This window comes from Grammomys surdaster, unplaced genomic scaffold (assembly GCF_004785775.1).
Source record: "Grammomys surdaster isolate TR1022 unplaced genomic scaffold, NIH_TR_1.0 425, whole genome shotgun sequence".
Classification (NCBI taxonomy): Eukaryota; Metazoa; Chordata; class Mammalia; order Rodentia; family Muridae; genus Grammomys; species Grammomys surdaster.
The window spans coordinates 504,958-528,463 of record NW_021604844.1 but is presented as its reverse complement, the minus strand read 5'-3'; the positions used below and the strand labels follow the sequence as shown (position 1 = coordinate 528,463).

Genomic DNA, 23,506 nt, shown 5'->3' with positions numbered 1-23,506 from the left:
TTTATTGATCTAGCTAAGACTTCAAGTACTGCATTTAATAGGTAAGGAGAAAGTGGACAATATTACTTTGTTCATGATTTCAGTGGAATTGCTTTGAATTTCTCTTCATTTAATTTGTAGTAGGATTGCTATAAACTGCCTTTATAATATTGAGGTACATCCTTTGTGTTCTTAGTTTCCCCAATACTTTTATCATGAAGGCTATTTTGTCATCATTTTTTCCATCTAATGAAATTATAATGTAGTTTTTGTCTTTTAGTTTGTTCATGTGTTGGATTACATTAATTGATTTTTATATGTTGAGCCATCTCTGTATTTATGGGATAAAGCTTATTTGACCATGGTGGATGATCCATTTGATATGTTCTTGGATTTGGTTTGCAAGTATTACATTTAGAATTTTTGTACCTATGTTCATAAGGAAAATTAGCTATAATAATCTTTGTTGTGTTTGTATGTGGTTTTGGTATCAGGATAAAGATATTCTCATAAAGAGAATTGGGCTATGTTCCTTCAGTTTCTATTTTTTTAAAGAATAATTTGGTTAATATTGACATTAACTCTCTTTAGAATTAAAGAAGAATTAACGAAGTCTGGTAAATTCTGTACTAAAACCATCTAGCCCTGGAAATTTTTTTGTTTGAGAGACTTAGGTTTGTTTTAATTGCTTATCTAATACTAATTTAACTTTGATAAGTGGTAGTATCAAGAAAATTATTCATTTCTTCTTAGATTTTTCAATATGTTAGAGTACAGGTTTTTAAAGTATATCCTAATGATTCTCTGGATTTCCTTAACTTGTCTGTTTTTATATACCCATTTCTATTTTTAATTTTGTTCATTAGATATTCTCATTGCCTTTCTGTTAACTTATTTAAGGGTTTGTCAATCTTATTAATTTTCTCAAAGAACCAACTTTTTGTTTCATTGACTCTATAATTTTTTTTATTCTATTTTATTGTTTTCAGCTTTGGGCTTCATTATTTCTTGCCATGCATTCCTTTTGGATATTATTTATTCTTCTTAACTTTCAGGTGTGTTTTTATGTTGTTAGTATCAGATCACCCTAATTTTTTTATATAGGCACTTAGTGCTATGAATTTGTGTGGGAGTATATCATCAATATTGGAGAAAGTTCCATGAGGTGCAGAGACGATATATTCTTTTGTGCTTGGGTGAAATGTTTTGCAAGTATCTGTTAGGTAGGTCTTTTGGCTTATAACATTAGTTAATGACAGAATTTCTCTGGCAGATTTTTGTCTAGATAATCTGCCTATTGGCAAGAATGGGCTATTTAAGAGTAGAATATAGCACTATCAGTGTGTGAGGGTCAATATGTGGTTAAAGCTGTAGTAGTGTTTATTTCACAGACATTGTTGCCCTTGTGTTTGGACATAGACATTATGAATTGCAATGTCTTCCTGGTATATTTTTTCTTTCATAAATATGCAGTATCTTTATCTTTTGTGATTAGTTTTTGCTTTGTCTATTTTGATAGCTATCAAAATGGTAACAAGAGCATGCTTCTTTGTTCCATTTTCTTGGAATATTTTTCCATCCTTTTACCCTGAGATGATGTCTATCATTAATATTAAGGTATATTTATTATTTTCAGCAGAAGGATGGATCTTGAATCTGTTCTGTTAGTCTGTGTCTTTTTGTTGGGGAATTGAGTTGGTTGATATAGAGAAATACGAGTGAATAATAGTTGTTGATTCTTGTTATTTAGTTAATGTGTGTGTGTTTGTGTGTTTGTGTGCGAGAGAGAGAGAGAGAGAGAGAGAGAGAGGGAGAGAGAGCGAGAGAGCGAGAGAGAGAGAGAGAGAGGGAGAGAGAGAGAGAGAGAGAGAGAGAGAGAGAGAGAGAGAGAGATTGAGAGAGAGATTGATTTTGATTTGCTGGTCTTGGATTAGTTAATCTCTAACTGAGTGGTGTTAACCTCCAATAGGTTGAAGTTTTCTTTCTAATACCTTCTGTAGCGGTAAATTTGTAGATAGATATTGCTTAAATTTGATTTTATCATGCAGGATCTTATGTTCTCCATATGCTGTGATTTTGTTGGGTATAGTATTCTGGATTGGCATCTTTGGTCTCAAAGTCTGCAGCATATTTGTCTAGGCCCTTCAGCTTTTAGAGTCTCCATCAAGAAGTCAGAAGTAATTCTAATAGGTCTCCCTTTATATGTTACTTAACTATTTCCCCTTGTATCTATTAATATTTTTCTTTGTTCTGTGTATTAAGTGCTTTGGTTATTATGTGGTGAGGGGGCTTTCATTTATCTTCCAAACTATTTTGTGTTCTGTATGCTTCTTGTACTTTAATAGGCATCTCTTTATTTAGGTTAGGAAAATTGTCTTTTATGAGTCATTGAAAATAGTTTTTTTGTTGTGTGGTGGTGACACATGTCTTTAATGCCCGTTGTGTGATGGTGGCACATGTCTTTAATTCCAGCACTCAGGAGGCAGAGGCAGGTGGATCTCTGAGTTCAAGGCCAGCCTCATCTACAGAGCGAGTTCCAGGACAGCCAAGGTTATATGGAGAAACCTTGTCTCAAAAAGACCTAAAATTAAATAAATAAATGAATAAATTAATAAATAAATATTTTGTCCCTTGACCTTGCTTTTTTCTCCTTCATTACTATTATTTGTTTTTTGCTTTTGTTTTTGTTTGTTTGTTTTTTTAGTATCATACCTTTCTTGGATGTTTTGTGTCAGGAAGTTTTTAGATTTAATATTTCCTTTGACTAATGTGTTCATGTTTTTATTGTGTTTTTAATGCCTCAAGTTCTCTCTTCTGCTTCTGTAATCTCTTGATGAGACTTGCCTCTGTGGTTCCTAAACTTTCATTTACAGATTTCCCACAGTCTGGGTTTTCTTCCTGTTTATGATTCAGTTATGTTGGACTACTCAGGGCTTGCTGTGGTAAGGTTGCTGGGCATATTGTCCCAGCTGTATTGATTGTGGTTTTATGCAATTGTCTAGGCATATGGGTTGAAAAGATTCTAGGTGCGGATATCTGGTCTTGTTGTTATTGCATGGGTATTTCATTCCTTAGTTTCCGTTTCTGTTTCCTTTCTGGATCTTAACAGTGTTGTGGCTCTATGCTGCTGGTAGGAAATTCTTCTGGGGTCTTGATTGGTGTGGCCACTAGGGAGGATTTCTTGTAATTTTTTTTCTGGTTATTAGGAGCTGAAATTAGAATTTTGTATACATATATATATATATATATATATATATATATATATATATCTGTGTGTGTGTATGTGTATGTGTGTATGTATTTGTACATGTATATGTATATGATGTATATGTATACACACACACACACACACACACATATATATAAAAGTGTCTACAGTAGTTGAGTTCCATATGACCTTTTCAAAGGTTCTTAGTGTTAGTTATTCTCACCAAGACTCCCTCTAACTCTGTCTCCTATCTCCTATTCAGTCAAACCTTGCCTATTCATTATTACCCCCTTTCCTGTTTCCATCACTTACTGTCTATCTGCCTTGACTTGAAATCCCTCTATGGTCCTTTTCTAATTTCTTTCATTTGAAGTATCTATTGTATTAACAAATAAGTCTCATGATAGGCTCAAGATTAGTTTTCTTTAAGATATCTTGTTTTAAATTATAATTAAATGTATTTTTGACCATTGTTTCTTGGCTTTCCCAACTTTCTATTTCCTAAGAAAACTTTCTCCTTGTGTTTCAACCACCTTCAAGGTTCTGAAATAAAATGCCATTTTTCTTTGTAAGAAGACTAAAGAAGACTGATTTCCACACACATGCATGGTAAAGGCAGACTGAAAAAAGAACGTGGACTAAATTTGTAGTGTTTGTTTATATTATTTGAATGGAAAATGTTTCACTTTTATATACAGTAAAAATAATTGCTGGAATATCAGAATTATTTCTGGGTTTTGTGGTAATTGAAGTATGGATAGGAATCAACTGAAGGCAGTTAAATAGTAGAGGTACATATATTGTAAATAGCTTTTAATATCTAAAACTAGAAAACAATAATTTGAATGTTTTCAACATAAAGAAATAATATTTGATTTGATTGAAGCTTTTTACAACATATAGAAATGATTAAAGGTGAATATATATTAATAAACCCTATGTAATTTGTATATATATATTTACATATAGTTTCATGATTTTATGGTTTTTATCAAATGAATTTAATTAAAATTTTAGAAAAAAAGGAAAGAAAAATGAAGGTGTAGAAAGGGAGAGAGGAAGAGGAAAAGCTAGCATGGAACATGTACACATAAACTCATCACATGTTGGAAGAAGAACAGAGGGTAGATAATGAAATGGTGTCATGATATTGCTATCAAGGTTAAATAGAATTGTAAATACTCAAACTTTTTACAAGTAGATAAAGCTCAAGGGGAATTTGGAAGAAATATTTGAATTGTTAATTAAAAGGAGATATGAACTGTGGAAAAAGTCTTTTTTGTCCCTGTCTTTCCTTTGGACAGGAACATTTCTGGGTTAAAAATTTTGTGATGTGGTCACATCCCACAACTGGGGGCTGTGCCTATTTACTGGAGGTGGTCTCTACAGGTTATAGCTCCCCTTTGTTGAGTATTTCATCTAAAGTCATCTCCATTGGGTCCTGGGAGCCTCTGGGACTTTCTAGTAGCTATCCCCAGTTCTCCATCCCCCATTGCCACATGTTTCTATTCATGACCCTCTGTACTTCTCTCCTGTCCCTTCTAATACCTGCTTCTGCTCCCCCTTTTCCCTTCTCCCTCCTAGTTCCCCCTCTCTCTCTACCTCCTGTGATTATTTTGTTTCCCCTTCTGTGTAGGATTGAAGCATCAGAGTTTCTTAAAATGACTCTGACTAGTCAGAAGTTCTTGTTTAAAGTTTTAACAGTATAGATTGCTCTTGTTGGTCCATCATCTATCATAGGGATTAAAAATTCTTTTTCTCAGGAGAGAGAAATTAAACTGGGACCTTATGGCTCTGAATCATCTAAAATACCAGAATCCTTGGTTTCTTACTTCCTTCTTCATCACTGATGTTTGCAAGTAGGTCCCCTAGGAGACCTTGGCACCATTGGGAATGACAATTGACTTTTTGGCACACAAATATTCCAAAAAGTATTGTGCTATGTGAAATTAATTTGAAAGAATAACATGTAAGACAAGTAATTTAACCCCTCAACACCCCAAGAATAAATTGTCCTAAAAACATGAAAAAAATTCTTTTTCTCTGTGCAATTGGCTTTTGGGTTTTGGGACCCTGAGGCCTGAGGTAAGTCTCAGTTTACAGGTTTCAGATAAGTAGCTTACAGTTTGAATACAGCTATGCCACTTAGAAGTAGCATTACCTTTGACAAGTTACTAGTCTGCATCTCATTTTCTTTCTGAATAAAAAAGCTTATCATATCTACTTGTAAAGATTGCTGAAGAATTATTCAGTGAAATAACAGGTAAATGATCTAGTGTTATTACTTAGCCCCTACGCATTAAATGCAGAAATCTAATATGGTCTTGCTTACATTGTAATCATCTGAGTTCACTTATTTACAGAGAAACATTGCAGGATTGAACAGAAAATACTACATGTTTCTTTGTATCCATGTGGTCTAGTATAATTACTGGGATTTCTTAGTAACATATATATATATATGGATAAGTGACCTAACAAATTAGTTATCTGATAGTTAACATAATTATTAAAACATATTAGTATAAATAGAAGAAAATATAACATACTCATCTAATATGTATACATTGCATTTCAAATCTTTCACTTATACTCAGCATTTCTACTTGGCTTACACATTGGAAGAGGCTTTACTATGTCAACTTTTATCAAAACTTCTAGTACACAGTAAAATTGGCAATAATCTTTCTTAGTCAAAAGAATTCTGCATTATTGCATTAAATGTGTGAAGGAAAATTGAAGTTGTATCATTTTTAAAAGATATGTATTAGAAACAACATGAACAATCTATTTTTATAACAGAATTCTTCAAATACATAAATAAATACCTAGACAGAAAGGTAATTGTTATACTGTATTGTAACTATAGAGAAATTTTAATCCAACAACACAAGTGCTCTGGCAAGGCATCACATCAAAAGACATTCTAGGTCTTGTTATCCAGCTGGAATGCAGACACACCTTTGGTACACATCTTTAATCCCAAGCATTGGCATCCAAGTGAAGGGCAGTTCAGTGAGCACAGTCAGTTGACTTCAGGCATGCAGTAGAGTTCAGGTTAGTTCATGCAGTCAGTGCAGATCAGTTTATGTAGTTCAGAGGCAATTTTCTAAGCAGAATAATTCTTTCAGAAGCAGAGAGAAGGCAATTTTAATCAGTCAGCTAGGAGAGGAGTTTGGGCCAGAACAGTTGAGTTGAACCAGCCAGCCAGAGTTCAAAAAGATAGAAAGGGTGAGTTTACTCAGCAGTAAGCCTCTGAGACAACAATTACATCTGATGAATGAAAGAGACTTACATATAACAATTCTTTTTTTCTCTATTTAAAATTTATTATGTTTATATTTAAATATATTTATATATTTATATATAATATATAAAATATATTTATGTTTAAATATGTTTTATACAGCCATAATTCAGTAGCATTGTCAGACTTATTGAATCATTCTTGATGCAACCACTGCTAGACCAACACATCAAATATTATTTCACATTATGAGAATAAATTCTCAAAAAACTAATAGAAAGGATAAAGAATTATCCTTAAACAAGGATTATTTTATCTATAAATGTAGCAAATCATTACTAGTACTCACGTCTAATTTGTAGACAAACAGTAGAACATCATCAAATTAAAAGTGATTTATGATAGGATATATCAAAATTCTTACCTTTAATAATTAAATACAAACATAACAAAATGATGTGGGTTATCTTTGCCCATATCCTTGCTTACTCATACACTGCATTTAAATCAGATTTCAAAATTTGATTGTGTCATAGCTGTTTAAAATAGAAATATGAATCACTCCAATGTTAACTTAATTTTTATTTTACATGTGAATTTCATTTGACTAGGCTCTGCTCTTTCTCCCCCGGAACAATCGCATGACTCGACCTCTTATCTGTTTGTTCTTTATACTGTAGACAATAGGGTTTAATACAGGCGGGAGGAGAAGGTAGATATTAGCCATGAGCATGTGCACAATTGGTGATAGATGTTTTCCAAATCTGTGGATCATGGTGGCACCAATGAAAGGAATGTAAAAGAGAAGCACAGCACAGATGTGAGAGAGGCAGGTGTTGAGGGCTTTGAGCCTCTCAGCTCTAGAGGCAATGCCCAGCACTGTCTTTAAAATGAGTATGTAAGAGAAGAGAATGGTGAGAGCATCAAGTCCTAATGTGAAGATGACAACAATAAGGCCATACAGGCTGTTGACGCGGGTGCTGGCACAGGCTAGGCGCATCATATCTTGGTGAAGACAGTATGAGTGAGATAAGACATTGGAACGACAGAAGGGCAGCCGCTTTATAAGAAAGGGCACTGGGAAGACCACAGAGACTGCCCGGGCAAAGACTACTAGTCCAATCTTACCAATAACACCATGAGTGAGGATGGAAGCATAATGCAGTGGGTTCCTGATAGCCACAAATCTGTCAAAGGCCATGGATAATAAGACTCCAGAATCTACTAACCCAAACACGTGGATGAAGAACATCTGTGTCACACACGCATCAAAGGGAATCTCAGGGGCATTGAACCAAAAGATACCGAGCATAGAGGGCAAGGTGGACATGGAGAGACAAACATCAGTTAGAGCCAAGATGCAGAGGAAGTAGTACATTGGCTCATGGAGGCTCTGCTCTACCTTGACAACTGTTAGGATGGTGCCATTTCCCAGGAGGGTTAGTGTGTAGAGAAATCCCAGAGGAAAGGCCATCCATGGGTTCTTGTCTGGCATCCCTGGGATACCTGTCAGAATGAAAACTGGGCGACTGGTATGTGATCCATTCAAGTTTACCATGGTGTTCCCTCCACTAAGTATGTTTACTCTTTCAGTAGTTCAAACTCGCAAATTGAAATATAGTCTCATATGAGAGAAGTAAATGGCTTTATAATTGCAAAAATAAAACAACAAAGGAAGAATAAGTTTAAAAACAAATTTCTTCGCGTCTTTTGTATTATGTTGTCCTTATCTCTTCCCAGTAGTTCATATATGGTGGTTTTTTTTTTATTTATTTGTTCACCTGAAAAATGAAAATGACACTAAACATTCCATGTTTACATATTAGAGACTTTTTTTGTTGTTGTTGTTTTTTTTCGAGACAGGGTTTCTCTGTGTAGCCCTGGCTGTCCTGGAACTCACTCTGTAGACCAGGCTGGCCTCGAACTCAGAAATCTACCTGCCTCTGCCTCCCAAGTGCTGGGATTAAAGGCGTGCGCCACCACTGCTCGGCCACATTAGAGAACTTAAATCTCAATTCTTTTGACAATTCTCATGGTTTAAAAGAAAAGAGATAAACATACAACTTATAACTTAGAGAATTGATCTAAAATAATTGAAAAGCCACTAAGCTCACTTCCACAGTGACATCCAATTTCACCTACCCACATTTATACAACCAACACATGCATATTCATATGTATGCATGTATGAATATATACATATAAACCACCCAGACATACATTTTTTCATCTACCTCACATTGACTCCAGCATATTCAAAATGAACTATGTGGACAATGACATTTTGTTAGATAAAACTATTCAAATTATCATTTAAACATCTGCACAACTTTGATATCATAATTGAGGAACCATTCTTGAAACCCAACATGAACCTATTTGCAAACATTTCTACAAAACTCATGAATACTGTGAGATTCTGTCTTTCTGACATCTACAAAACTGTGTGACGTTTTCCTTTAAGGTTCTCTAAATAATCATCTGCCTTCACTAAGGGTTGTCTCATTGAGTTCTTTATTCTGCAGTTAATGTTATTTTTTAAAAATATGATATATTCTGTACAAGAAAAAAATTTCATTAAAGGCTTGCCAGAGTCCCAGGCCATCTTTGCTTTCAAGGTAGCATTGTTCAAACGTACGCATCTCATTGACACATAATCATACCATTTATTCTCATCTTTGATATCTTGAATTCATACTAATTTGCAAATGTGTTTTCTCAGTGTCTATGTATTGAAGATAGAAAGTTAGCAGTTAATATTTGCAATATTTCTTTTGGATTGAAAGTTGAAAGCAATTACTGACAAAGCAAAATCTGATGAATGTGTTTTGGTCAGTATATTTATTTCTAATTTGAATTCAAATAGTCATATCTCAATTAATTCCATAATTGGGAGAGGTAGACTATCATATACTCATAAAAGAATTTTGATTTCCTGTCTTTTCATTTCACATTATATGTGGATATGAAATAATAAGGGTGATGACTTTGTTATGTGATTTATTTCCCCAAACCAAGACCCTATAATTGTTATAATTTCTACTTTCCAGAGCCTTTTAAAAAGAGTACCACTGATAATCATAGAATGAAACAGAGAGTCTATAAGTATGGAAATGTACCTGTAAGAGTCACAGGCATTGCACAGTAATCTCAAATGAGTTGAAATTTAAAACTATCAGAATTTAAACCATTCAACTTATACCAAAGTTAGTTATGAAGACCTTCACAAATGTTATAAAATTCAGATTCATAAATTAGATGCAAAATATGTAAAGACTATTGCTTTGTAGTTATAAACATTGTCCTATGAATAAATCCAAAAGATTCAGACATTTATGAGTGATGTGGCTAATTTAATAAGCTTAAGGGAGAAACATGACACAATTCTGTAGATACATTGTTTATAATATTGAGAAGAAAGTCTCTCTACTCTGCTGTTTCACTTTGCGGTATAAATTTATCTCAATTAACAAAGCATAATATTGACAATGTGTAAAAATATATATTGCCAGATATGAGAGATTTTAAAATACAGAGAAAAATAATGTCTTATACAAGTAGGATGAGTGGATTGGGGGGAGGTGAGGTGGTGCCAGGAGGACTGGAAGAGTGGAAGGGGAGAAACTGTGCCTAGGATATAATGTCTGAGAGAATAAAAGGAAAAAATGTCCCTATTTCATATAACTTTACATCTGGGTTGGCATTTTGTAGGCAAATAAAAACTTTTAATAATACTATAATAGTAAATGAAACATACACATGCTTTTTTTTCAGGAATAACTTAAAACTTCTATATAAAATATCTGTAAAAATCCAGACACTACGGTAAATGGTTAATGAAAAAAACAAAATCTAAATCAGAAGTAAGAAAGCAAGAAAATACATAGGACATTACATAGGCTAGTGACGAACTAGATGTATGAGCACTCGGAATCTTTGGGTTTTTTTGTTTGTTTGTTTGTTTTGTTTTGTTTTGTTTTGTTTTTCGAGACAGGGTTTCTCTGTGTAGCCCTGGCTGTCCTGGAACTCACTCTGTAGACCAGGCTAGCCTCGAACTCTCGAACTCAGAAATCCGCCTGCCTCTGTCTCCCAAGTGCTGGGATTAAAGGCGTGCACCACCACCGCCCAGCAATAATCTTTGGTTTTAAAAGCATATAATTAGTATTCTGAATTAGTGCTTGTGAATGACATCTACATTAGGGCAGCTATTAAAGTAGAGAAGCAAAATGTCCCCAGACATTTCAAACAAATCTAATCATTTAGGGACAATGTTCATGTATCTGGTTAATCTACATTGATATTTCTTTTTCTTTTGGCAATATGTTGTAGTTTTCTTGATATTGAAGGAATTAGAAACCGGGAGAAACAACACTGAATATAGATTTCTGTGCTTGAAAGTTTTGGTCATGATGAAAATAGATGATTGAAGAAAATAGAAGAAAATAAAGCCCAGCATGATAACAGGGTAGCTTTAGTAACCTGGTTACTCATTTCTGACTATGATAACACATCCTGTTAACCTCATAATTAAGAAAAATATCTGTGCTCTATCTATTTAACGTTCTTTCTGTTTTGGCTATATATTATGATTAATTTTATATATTGCAAAACAAGAGTAGTGAGAGAGTGGGAAGTTCAGAACATGGGAGGTCTATAAAAATGTAGAGCTTGGGTCAAAATAAAAGATTGAAAAGTCTATTAAAAACTCATAAAAGTTCAGATATCAGCCAAAATTAAAATCTATGTAAGAAAATTAAGTACACCTGTCACTTTTGGGATCACATTAGGTATTCTTTCTACCCCATGTATAGTCTATAACTGGCTTTTATGTTTTCATCTGGAAAAAAGTGATACTTGGAAGTTTTTTTTACACATTTCTCATTCAGTTTCCAAAATCTTCAGTTTGTGTATCATATCCCAAACTCATCTTCTCAATATTTATACTCTTTGATTTTCAGTCCTTTACCTGTAGGTGCCAGTCATCTAACTTTTTTCTCTGGTCCCTGCTTTGTTCTGTTCTTTCCATCTCAGCTGTCAACCATCCCGGCTCAATGTGCTTGCTTTACCTGGTTCTAGCATCTTACCTGTCTCTTACCAGAAGTGGAGGTTCTCTGTCCATTCACTGTTCAGCTAAGTATTTGTGCACACAGCTCATGGACCAGCTTATCTATAAGGAACCCAAAGCACAAATAACAGTGCCACTAAGTACCCTTGGGACAGTAAACTAAGAATGGAAATTAGATGTTCCCATGAGGCTTCACATACAAGCATGAAGCAAGTAAAAAATAATATATTAATATCTCCTTTTCAGTTATTCTTTCTTTATAAGAGTTTTCAAACTCTGCTTAATATGTATTCATTGGCACAACAATAAAGCTTAATGTGGTATTTCAATACATATCATAGCATATGTTGGTCAGATGAGGGCTCTAAGTAACATCCTCTTATAATTGGTTCAAAGGCTTTGAGCACGTTTCTTCTAGATTTTCACAAAACAGATAAAATGTTATTTTAAGTTACTGTGCTGTGAAACACTAAAATGCAGTTTTTCACCTCCTTGGCTTTTGTAGCTTGTAGTTATACCTACTTCATGTTTAAATTAGCATTGCTCTATTATACCCATGCTGCGTTCAGTGTTTAATGTGGTTAAATGCATTCTTGTGTCTTCATTTATCTGTTTCCATAGATATTATAAAGTGGTATGTAAAGAGTTATAAACAAGAGACAAAATGTTCAAAAAGAAATTGCGTGTGCAAAGAATGGCACATGCATTGAGCTAGAAGAATACACATTTCCACACTTGGATCTCAAGTTCAACTTTATGTCCAATGGTGCTCTGTTATCTCCATTTTATTATGCTGGAAACTTGCAATGAACTATGCTGACCTAACAGTGTGCAGTGTGTGTTCTTTTTTTTACTATCCTATAAACTACACAATAACCAAGAGCTTTTCTAGCTCAGTGTACCTCACGTGCTTAGTGTAGATAAGTATTGATGGGATAAATTTATTACGTCTTTTGAAATTTAATTTAATAACCAATAATAACTCTATTTTTCTAACTTTTTTTGAAAATTCACTTTTTTTCTCACAAAATATGTTCTTATTACAGTTGTTCTTCCCTGTACCCCTCCCAGTGCCTCTCCACTTTCACTTTCATCCAGATCCACCCCATTTGTTCACTTATTAGAAAACAAATAGATTTCTAATGAATAATAATAAAGTATAATATGACATGATGTAACCAAAATTAGTAAATTGGAATAGGATAATGGAAACAAAAGGAAAAGAGCCCAAGAAAAAGCATAAGAAACATTTACAGATGCAGAGATACACTCATTCCCCATACTCAAGAATCCTGTAATATGCATGAAAAGAACCTATATGGTAAAAAAAGAAAAAATATAATTAAAATAAAATATAATAAAAATAATGAAGAAAAGTAAGATAAAAATTTTTAAAAATCCAACACAACATTATGAAACAAGGAACCCCCAATGCTGCTGTTAAGTTCGCTTTTTATTGGACATCTAGTTTTGGGCTTGAAGCTGACACGAGTAGTTTGTTTCCCTGGTGAAACCCCCTTAGAAAAACTAAATTTTCATTTGTAAGTGTTTATCATCAGGAGAAAGCTTCTGGGTTATGTATGGGGGCATGTATCCTTTCAGCTCTAGTATATTGTCTATTGCAGACCTGTGTAGGCTCTGTGTATGTTACCTCTGTCTCTGAGTTCATATGTGTATTGATCCTGTTGAAAAAGAAGACTTTGTTTTCTTAATGTTGTCCATTCCCTCTGACTCTTAACTCTGTCTACCTCCTCCTCTGCAGGGTTCTTTGAGTCCTGAGGGGAGGGATTTGATGGAGATATCCTCTTTAGGATTGATTGAGTGTCCCAAGGTCTCTCATTCTCTGAATTCTCTGTTTGGCTTTGGGTCTTTGTATTTGTTCCCATCTGATGCATAAAGAAGCTTCTCTGATGACAGCTGAGCAAGGCACTAGTCTATGAATACATTAGAATGTCATTAGGGGTCATTATATTGTTATTTGTTTCATTGGTGCTGTTTCCCTTTGTTTTGAAAACAATAGTACTTGGTTTTACCCTAAGTCCCTGGGCTATCTACCCTCAGATTCTTTGTCACCCATGTGGTGCTGGGTATAGGTTTCATCTTGTGGAAAAAGCCTTAAATCCAATCAATATTGATTAGGTACCACCACAAGTTTTGTGTCACATTGTGCTAGCATATTTTGCAGTCAGTAGATTGAAGGGTTTGTGCTTGCTTGGTATTTGTGTTTCTTCTTTGATAATGTGTAGAATACCTTTCTACTCAAATCTACTAACACACAAGAGTGAAGGTTCTAAGTAGGCACTGCCTTGATTTCTCCATATTCAATGAGTTGTGTAGGTTTTATATTCAGCAATGGGACCCTGACTTCAGTTTGTGAAGAAGAAACTACAGACTTGGCAAGAGCATGGATGGATTGTTTAGGGGTTCCCATGGGACCCTTTCAGCCAACAACTAAATTAGATGCAACCCATTCCTAGCATTTGAAGCTTCACTCTGACTCCTGGCGTATTTGGGAATTTCATTTTTCATCTTCATTCTTATATATACATATACATATACATATACACTATCTTTATCCATTCATTTGTTGAGGGACTTCTATTTTCTTCTAGTTTCAGGCTATTATGACTAGTTCTGCAGTGAACATAGTTGAGCAAATATCTCTGTATAAGATAAAACACTTTGAGTATACGCCTAAGAGTGGTGTGGCTGGGTCTTGATGTCGATTGAGTTCCATCTTCCGAGGAACTGCCACTCAGATTTACATAATCGCTGTACAAGTGTGGAACTCCCATCAGCAACAGATAAGTGTTCCCTTTATACTACAACGTTGCTTACTTTAGCTCTCAATTGTTTTATTGATCTTAGACACTCTGACAGGTATACAATGAAATCTCAATGTAATTTGATTTTTATTTTCCTTGTGACTAAGGGTATTGAACCTTATTTTAAGTATGTCTCAGACATTTGAAGTTCCTCATTTGAGAAATCTGTTTAGTCCTATACCATACTTTTTAAATTGCATTACTTTTTTTCTTGATATCTAGTTCTTTGAGTTCTTTACATATTTTGGATATTAGCTCTCTATTGAATATTGGTAAAAAATATTTTCCTATTCTGTAGGTTTCCACTTTGGTCAATGACATGTCCTTTGCCTTGTAGAAACTTTTCAGTTTTAAGAGGTCACATTTATTAATTGTTGATTTTAGTGCCTTGCTATAGGTGTTCTGTTCAGTAGGGCTTCTCCTGTGCCAACAAGTTCAAGGCTATTCTCTACCTTCTCTTCTATGATGTTCAGTATATATGGTTTTATGTTGAGGTCCTTGATCCATTTGGATTGAGTTTTGTGTAAGATGATAGGTATGAATCTACTTGGATTCTTATATATGCAGACATACAGGATGTTCAGCAGCATTTGTTGAAGATGTTTTCTTTTTTTCTTGTATGTATTTTGTTTTCTTTATCAGAAATCAGATGTTTATAGTTGTGTGTGCGTTTATGTCTGGGTCTTCAATTCTATTCAATTGATCAATGTATCTATTTTTGTGACAATACCATGCTATTTTCCTTATTGTAGAGCTCCATAGTGCAATTTTAAATCAGGCATAGTTATATCTCAGAATTGTTTTGCTATCCTCAGTTTTCTGCATTTCTGTATGAAGGTGAGAATTGTCCTGTCAAGATCTGTAAAGAATTGTGTTGGAGTTTTGATGGGATTGGCATGGAATCCATAGATTGCTTAGGTAGTATGGATATTTTTACTATGTTAATCCTACTGATCCATGAGGATGGGAGATCTTCCCATGCTCTTATATGGTCTTTAGTTTCTTTCTTTAATGTCTAAAGGCTTTATCATACAAGCCTTTCACTGACTTGGGTAGAATTACACAAGATCTTTATGTATTATTGAGGCTAGTATGGAAGGTATTGTTTCACTGATTTCCTTCCGTCCATTAGTAGTTTGTATATAGGAAAGCTACTACTTTTTTTTTTTTTGTTTTTTTTTTTTGTTTATTTTGTTTTTTTAGAATAACAAAAAATATTTTACTAAAACATAAGATTTACAGAAGTTTCCAGACAAGCCATACAAAATGGTCACAAGCTTTTTTCTTTGTCTTTTGGGGGTGGGGGTGAGGGTGGGGGAAGGAGACTCTACACTTGACAGCAAAGTCACAATGTTATTAGTGAGGGCTGTGATGTTTATTTCATGTTCCCATTTTGGTTCAGACAATCAAGCTTGTCCATCTACAGCATCTAAAGTTAGACTTGGCTAGAGAGCGTATTCTAAAAAACTGGTTAGCTGCATTTAACCACTGCAATTAGATCCTTAAGAGGGAGGAGGGGAAAGGAGGCCATAAAATTAAACTATATTCCCCCTAAAAAATAAAATAAAAACACCCATACCCCTGGCAGCTAACCCTGACAACTACCTTCATTCACAGTGCCTTGTACTTTAACCATGATGGGGAAGGAGTCAAAGCAGAGAGTCCTGCTTCTCAACATCTCTCAGCAACCCGGATGATAACTTCTAGCCTCTGCTCATGCTTTACAACAGTGAATCAGGACAAGACAGATTTGCTAATGTGCATGTAATCACCAAAGATGAAGATGCCTGGGCTTTTATTCTGTAATGTTTCTAAGACTGTGTCCATTAAATGCAAACAAAAAAAGGAAGAAGTCTTGGCAGAACAGGAGAAGTGGTGTACACTTGATGATCTGATCGACTTAAATATTGTTCATGGCATATAGCCTAGTCCATGCTCTCGCTGTCTCTATGGCTTGGGCTTCGTTGGTCTTCCACTGCTCGGCTACATCATTTGCTAATGGATCATCTGGATTAGGAGCACTTAACAAAGCCTGGATGGATAGCAGAACTGTGCGGATCTGCAGTGCTGGGGACCACTTATCTTTCAAAATATCTAAACATATTCTTCCCAACTTGTCTACATTAGGATGATAAATTTTGGTCATGAAACGTACTTTAGGTGCTGCCATTGGATATTCTTCTGGAAGGAATAGTTCAAGTTTAAAAGTCCCTCCCTCAAAGGGGGAATCCTGGGGGCCAGCAATGACCACATGAAAATAACGGGCGTTGCTCTCATCTGGTTCTGCTTTAATGCCAGGAACGGGTTCTGCCAGCAAACGCTGGGTTTCCTTGATGATCCTGCGGGGCAGCCCGGCCATCTTGTCAGATCCCGAGTTCGGCCTCTGCTCTTGTCTCCCAGGAAAGCTACTACTTTATTAAGACAAAATTTAAAAAAAAAATGTTCTCTTTCTTTTCTGAACTCAAGTAACATAAGTCTCATTTGAAACTTTACTATCCCTGGAAAATGCATTTGCACACAAATAGGAGCATTTAATTTGTAATACGTGAAAGTATTAATCTCTATATACTGTGATAAACCCTTTTATTGTGCACTCATCATGCAAAGATTATAAAAATATGGGTATGAAAATTTTAAAAGAGGCAAAATCCAGGGAAAATTAGCTATTGTAAAGATTATTGTTTTAGTACCTGCTACAGAAAGATGAATTCTAGTTTAAATGGGTTGGAATCAGATCTACAGGATGGCTAACTGAGAATAAAATATTGAAACCATATTTACCAATAATGTGGATAAAACAGTTTACTGGAAAGGTGTTGTAGCAGATTGAGTGAATTCCAGAGCTTTGCCATAAGGCATGCATTTAAATTCCAACTCTATAATGTGTTAGCTTTTAGACAAAGTTACTCAACACCTCCTTCAGCTGTTAATTCCCTCCGCTGTGTAAAGACCTGGAGACTACCCCTTAATTCACTAGGTTGATTATGATGCATATAACAATATATTTTAAAGGTATAGCATAGTTTCTGTACTAAACTTATTTTAAATTGTTTATATTTAGGAACTAAGTAAAACGCAAGTGTGACTCAACTATTATGGGCTCTCAGGAATTGTTCCTGTATAACAGGGGCTTGTTAGTGAGTACTAGAACCTGTCAGACAAAAGATACATTACCATCATAAAAAATAATCATTTTTTCTATTCTGTCCTAATTAATTTCTGACATTTAAGGGAGCTTATTTGGCTAAGAATCTGTTGCCCAGGGCTGGGTGAAGAGCAGGTTGTTTTTGTAGACACCTATTACAGACAGCCTCAGGGCCAGACCTTCGCTCTCAGCTTTGATAGATGGAGCTTGTTTGAGCCTGAAAGCATTGTACTGAGTCTGAGCTGCTTTGGGGGAACATTTCATATTAATCTCATCACTCTTGTTTTATTTAGTGTACTTCAATAATCAAGATTACTGTTACCTGGTGACTCTATGAGACTCTGTATATAGTCCCCTTCTTAGGAACTGTTTAAATCTCTGCTATGGGAAGAGGCTCAAGAGATGTGACCAGGTAAGTGAAGTGTGCACAAGGGAAGGGATTGAAGGGTGAAAAATTAAAGAGTGAGAGATGGAAAGAAATTCACGAAAATCTCAGAGGATGGTTAATGTAGTTGAAAAAAAGAGATTATTAGATTCTCATAGTTACTGAGACAAAGAAAGAGAGAGCAAGTAGAAAAATAAGAAAGAGAAAATGAACCTAACATCAGAACTCTCTTTTTATGGCCATTATTATCCTATAATCAGTATTATTAATCAAGGCTTTCTATTATTCCAGATCTTGTATCACTAGCTAGTACTGAGAGATGTAAAACACATATGCCATATGTATCAAGAAATTAACACTCCAGATTGAAAGGAAGTCTCATGCTTATACTATTCTCAATGTCATTTCTAACTTATAATTAAAAATCTAAACCAATGCCCAAACATTGTGGCCCCAAAATTTATCAGCAGAGGAGAATTTTCAATTTAACATGCTCTGGAGTTATCGAAGTACACTGTAGATTGTGGGGAAAATGTACGAGTGTGGGTAATTGGGGAAAAAAAAACAGTGTCTGGGAACTTCAGAGGTTGGGCTTTATGAGTGTTGATGCTGGAAGTAGTGCTGTAAACCTTTATGTTACTAAAGAATAGAGTGGGGTGGGTCTTATCTGAGTCATTGTTTCTTGCTTCTTGTATGGGCCAATGTTACTTCCAGCTTGGTTGGTTGGATAGAGACTTGCACAGTAATTAGAAACCACTAATCTCTTTTTTTCTGTTTTTTTAAGACATGTAGGGAAAATGAGAATTCTTCCAATTCTCCTAGAATGATGTTCAAAATCTTTACAGGGCTTCAAAACAGTATGCTCACAGTATGTAGGTTCAAGTCACATGATGGATCTCAACAGCAAGCAAAGTGTAATTAGCAAGAAAGAACAGGAGCTAGCTGATTCAGTAGTGCTAGGAAGATGCACATAGAAACAGAGACAAAGAGCAAGGAGAGCATCTTAGAAATATGTGTGATGGAAAAAGGAAGATACTGGAATTATTTCAATATAGGACATAAAATGATCTATGATAGCAAAAGTAGACGAGGAGACTATGAGGAGAGGATGATACACGATTCAGGTACACGGAGTCATCTGCACAGCAACATCTTAAAACATACGAACAGGGTCATCTTGTGGAGTATATTCAAAGTGGTAGTATGGCTCCAATGTACTTCTCTAGCACTCTGGAACAGCTCAGTTTAGCGACTCAGTGCAAAAGCCTATCAAGTTATAACGTGATTGTTCTTATTTCATAGTCTACATTTATGTGATATATGCCTATAAGACTTAAGAGACTAATCTGGAAAATAAGGTTTGAATGAACCTAGGGAGACTAGGAGAAATAATTTATAAAGGGGAAAGGGTCATTTCATTTTATGGCTTTAGTTCATGGTACTTGACTTGGTTGCTTATGGCTGTGGTGAGGCAGTATGCCATGGTGGAAGACCACGGCAAAGAAAATTGCTCATTTGATAGCAACTAGGGAACAGAGAAAAAGAGGAAGAGGCAGGAGTCAAAGTGCATCCTTCTATGGTACACCCTTCAGTGACTAACTTCTTTCAAGTAGATTCCATTACCTGATTTTTCTAAACTTTTTTATATCTTATTAAGCTAAATAGATTAATACATCCATGATTTTAGAGATCTTATGATTAATCAGTTTCAAAAGCTTCACTATAAACAGTGCTATACTTGGAACCAGGAGCTTAACACATGAGTTTTGAAGATAAACTCATAAAATGCAAGTGATAGCTATATCTAACGAGATTCGAGTCAAAAAAGTAGGGCCAGGTACTAGCAAAAATGGTTTAAGTAGCTGTAGAATTTATGTCAAAAGGTTTTAATCCCTTCATATTATAAAGGTTGAGGAGTTCTAAAAACAGAATAGAGTTGCATAATTTGAGAAATATGTACAAAACTATTGGAGTTTATAAGAAGGATCTGATGACAAACAGTATTACTGCCATTTTTTTCAGAGTGTGTCTTCAACTCACAATGCTGATCTTCAATAACACCACGTCCTCCTCCTCTTCCTCCTCCTCCTCATCCAGCTTCCTCCTTACAGCCTTTCCTGGACTGGAACTTGCTCACATCTGGATCTCCATTCCTGTTTGTGGTCTCTACACCATTGCACTCTTGGGAAACAGTATTATTTTGTTTGTCATTATCATTGAACGAAGTCTCCACAAGCCCATGTACTATTTTCTCTCCATGCTGTCTGTTGTTGATCTAGGTCTGACCATCACAACCCTTCCCACGGTCCTTGGTGTTCTTTGGTTTCACGCCAGAGAAATTAGCATTAAAGTATGCCTCATTCAAATGTTCTTTGTGCATAGCTTTTCATTCCTGGAGTCTTCAGTGTTGGTGGCCATGGCTTTTGACCGCTACTTAGCCATCTGCAGCCCTCTGAAGTATGCTACTTTACTCACAGACATGATGAGCTTTGTGATTGGACTGATCATCTGTATAAGACAGGTGGTTTTCATGTTTCCTTCGATTATGGTTGTGAAGACTGTGTCCTTCCAAGGAGGCCAAGAGCTGTCCCATCCATTTTGCTTCCATCCAGATATAATTAAATTCACATACACCAACCCCTGGATCAGTAGTTTCTGGGGAATGTTTCTTCAACTCTACCTGAATGGCACTGACTTAATGTTCATTCTTTTCTCTTACGTCCTGATCCTTCGCACTGTTCTGAACATCGTGGCCCCTCAAAAACAGCAGAAAGCTCTTAGCACATGTGTCTGTCACATCTGTGCTGTGACTATTTTTTATGTGCCAATGATCACCCTGTCTTTGGCACACCGTCTCTTCAGTTCTACCCCCAGGGTAATCTGTAGTATTTTGGCCAATATGTATCTGCTCTTGCCACCTGTGCTGAATCCTATCATTTACAGCTTGAAGACCAAGGTTATTCGCCAAGCCATATTCCGGCTGTTCCGATTCAAGAGTTCAAGGGGCTACAGTATGAGGAGCCTTAGAGGAAGGTGGGATAGAAGGAGACAATTTTCTAGTACATGACATATGACTAAAGAAGAAGATTATTGATTAGTTATCCCCAGGCATGATGGTTAGTAAGGAAATTCCAATTTGATTACAGGAGAAAGAAGAACCACATGTCTTTGAGTTTATGAGGGCTTTAAAAACACATTTCAAAGCCAATTTATGAGCAAATATATAAAATGATATTTAAATAATTTACATGGACTCTCACGTGTAAAATGATACTTTCATGGCTAGTCTGATCTGCTATTAAGTCTGAGGACCTGGGTTTTATCCCCTGAACCCATTCCAGGGAAGAGAGTACTAACACCAATGAACTGCTTTCTGACCTAGATCTACACCACAGCACATATTTGCACACCCACACATGTACTCACACTCACACAACACACACACACACACACACACACACACACACACACACACACACACACCAAAGACCCTTAAAATCCTTCCAGAGGAACTCCTATCTTGCTGTAAAGCAGGAATATTTAGAGCAGAAACAAATGGTATCATTTATATTTTTGTGTTTGACTAAATAAACTCTTCTTTTGCCTCGCTGAGGTTCATATTCCCCAGGGAGTTATGGGGTTTTTCTTTTTCACCCATGCTGTGAAAGAAAAAGTTACTTGTATGTGCACAAGACACAGACAGAAATGTATAATTAACAAATCTAGAAAAATCCTACATGCTTACTTCACTTTGTGTCATAGTCCTACTTCCTTGCACAGGGACCCTAATACTTCTTTTGCTAACCCCTTTTACTTTCTTAACAAAGATGTTGCCTTTATAGTTTAAACTGCTTGTATATTTCTGTTTAGTTCAATATATAACCAATAATAATGATGGTCTAGGATGCCAACATAGGTTCTTATTCTTAGTCCCCAGCTCCTCCTTAGTGGAGAGTCTGCCTCCATACAGTAGCCTTTGTTCAAAAGTGTTCACTGCCTTCTGACAAGCTAGTTGCCTCTGCCCTTTACTGCATGAGACACAGCAGCATTGGGCAGGAACTTCAGTGATGCTTAGTGAGGAATTCTGTGCTGTGTATAACCAGTCATTTTGATGAAATTCTAACATCAAGAGACCACCTTAATTAAAGACATTTGTTTTGTAATGAAATTGCCTTGGGTATGGTGCTGTTGGGACAGTAGAATTTCTAAAATCTTTTTCCACTCATGGAATTATAAAACTTTTTCCCACCTGGAAGAATCCATGACTGGACATAGTAAGGCAAGATTTTCTGATCTGAACCATCGATTTCTTTACAAAGTAGGTAATACTAGCCTTAAACTTTTCTGTATGTCTCGGATTTCTGGGAAACTACACAGTTCTGCAGAAACACTGCTGGCTTAGTGATTCTGCTTTGCTTATCTCACTATATATTTTTTTCAGTTAATAATTACAAAGCGATAGTCACATTACTTACAATTAAAATTATTTGTGTTAGGTTCCCTTTAGGCAAAACATTCAAGTGCTTTAGATATTTCACCTAGTTCATGTTCCATCAGAATAAGCAATTTGTTGTTCATTTATGTGTGCTGAAAATTACATTCAGTTAGTAAACTTAATCATTAATTTAATGTCCTTTCCCAACACTAGACTGTAAGATGTTTGATAATGGATTTACATCTTTAGGTAACTTCTAACTTTTAATTTAGTGAATATCACTTAGTTAATACAGTGTGATATGTATTTAATCATAATTAATGCTACTAGTTATTGCTTTTAGTAGTTCAGTAGCTCCTAATATAAATTCTTACAAGCATATATCTCATGATGCCAACCATTATCTTTTTAGATTCTAAGAAATTAAAGTCCTACTTTTAGAAGGAATTAAAATATTTGATAGTCTTATGTGGTGTCTAAAGTTAAATGCTTTGTCTTTATAGTTTCTGGGCTTAGATTCCATGTCTAGATGCTTTAGAAGACTAGGTCTTTGAAACAGATTTAAATTGTTTTCTAAGCTTTAACTTCTTACTGTGGAACAGGAGTAAGCAATGAACTCATCTTTTACATGCTTACACCAAATCTCTTGGTATCAATGGACTCACAGGGTTCAGTGCCTGGACCTGGTAACCATAGACTATAACCATCCATCGCTTAATTATAGTACTTTAAAAATTACTTTCTTTTACACAAAACTTCTCCTACTTATTAGAGTTGTTCTTAATCTGAATAAAACTTAAAGTTATCTTTGTAGTCAACATACTTTGTTTATTTTCATGTGACAAAAATATCAGAGCTACACTTGTAATACTTAAGTAGATTGAATTTGTCTTTTCAGTGTTATCTGATTAGCCAATCTATCTCTATCATGTGATATTTATCACAATGTTAAGCTTACAATCTTCAATAATGTATTGAAGTTTTTTGCTTGTTCTCTTCACTGATTTACTAAGGAAATACAAAGATTTATAGCTCCTTAATAAATGCCATTATCACACTCAGCTTAAACTGAGTTTCTATTTGTTTTTATTGTTTGTTCATTCGTATGCTTTTGTAACTTCAGTTTTAGAATAACTTGGGTAAATTCTAAAAGAATTGGTATTGTAAACTTGATGGAAAAAGTATGGGATCTTTAAAAAAAGGCTGAGGGGAAAAGA

The 23,506-nt window shown here is 35.2% G+C and overlaps 3 protein-coding genes across 3 annotated transcripts; 1 reads left to right on the top strand and 2 right to left on the bottom strand.

Annotated features, from left to right (window-relative positions):
- Positions 1-7,041: 7,041 nt before the first annotated feature.
- Positions 7,042-7,992, bottom strand: LOC114632802 (olfactory receptor 51H1-like). The gene has a single exon (XM_028781409.1). It carries the CDS (start codon positions 7,990-7,992, stop codon positions 7,042-7,044), a length of 951 nt encoding a protein of 316 aa, XP_028637242.1.
- Positions 7,993-15,677: 7,685 nt separating this feature from the next.
- On the bottom strand, positions 15,678-16,715 carry LOC114632784 (ubiquitin-conjugating enzyme E2 N). Its single transcript, XM_028781395.1, has one exon. It carries the CDS (start codon positions 16,681-16,683, stop codon positions 16,225-16,227), a length of 459 nt encoding a protein of 152 aa, XP_028637228.1. The 5' UTR covers positions 16,684-16,715; the 3' UTR covers positions 15,678-16,224.
- Positions 16,716-19,871: 3,156 nt separating this feature from the next.
- LOC114632776 (olfactory receptor 51T1) lies at positions 19,872-20,921 on the top strand. Its single transcript, XM_028781388.1, has one exon. It carries the CDS (start codon positions 19,896-19,898, stop codon positions 20,919-20,921), a length of 1,026 nt encoding a protein of 341 aa, XP_028637221.1. The 5' UTR covers positions 19,872-19,895.
- The last annotated feature ends 2,585 nt before the right edge of the window (positions 20,922-23,506 follow it).

What these genes read in the sequence shown, in the direction of transcription:
- LOC114632802 (XM_028781409.1), bottom strand. Translation starts at nt 7,992, where the DNA reads ATGGTAAACTTGAATGGATCACATACCAGTCGCCCAGTTTTCATTCTG.
- LOC114632784 (XM_028781395.1), bottom strand. Translation starts at nt 16,683, where the DNA reads ATGGCCGGGCTGCCCCGCAGGATCATCAAGGAAACCCAGCGTTTGCTG.
- LOC114632776 (XM_028781388.1), top strand. Translation starts at nt 19,896, where the DNA reads ATGCTGATCTTCAATAACACCACGTCCTCCTCCTCTTCCTCCTCCTCC.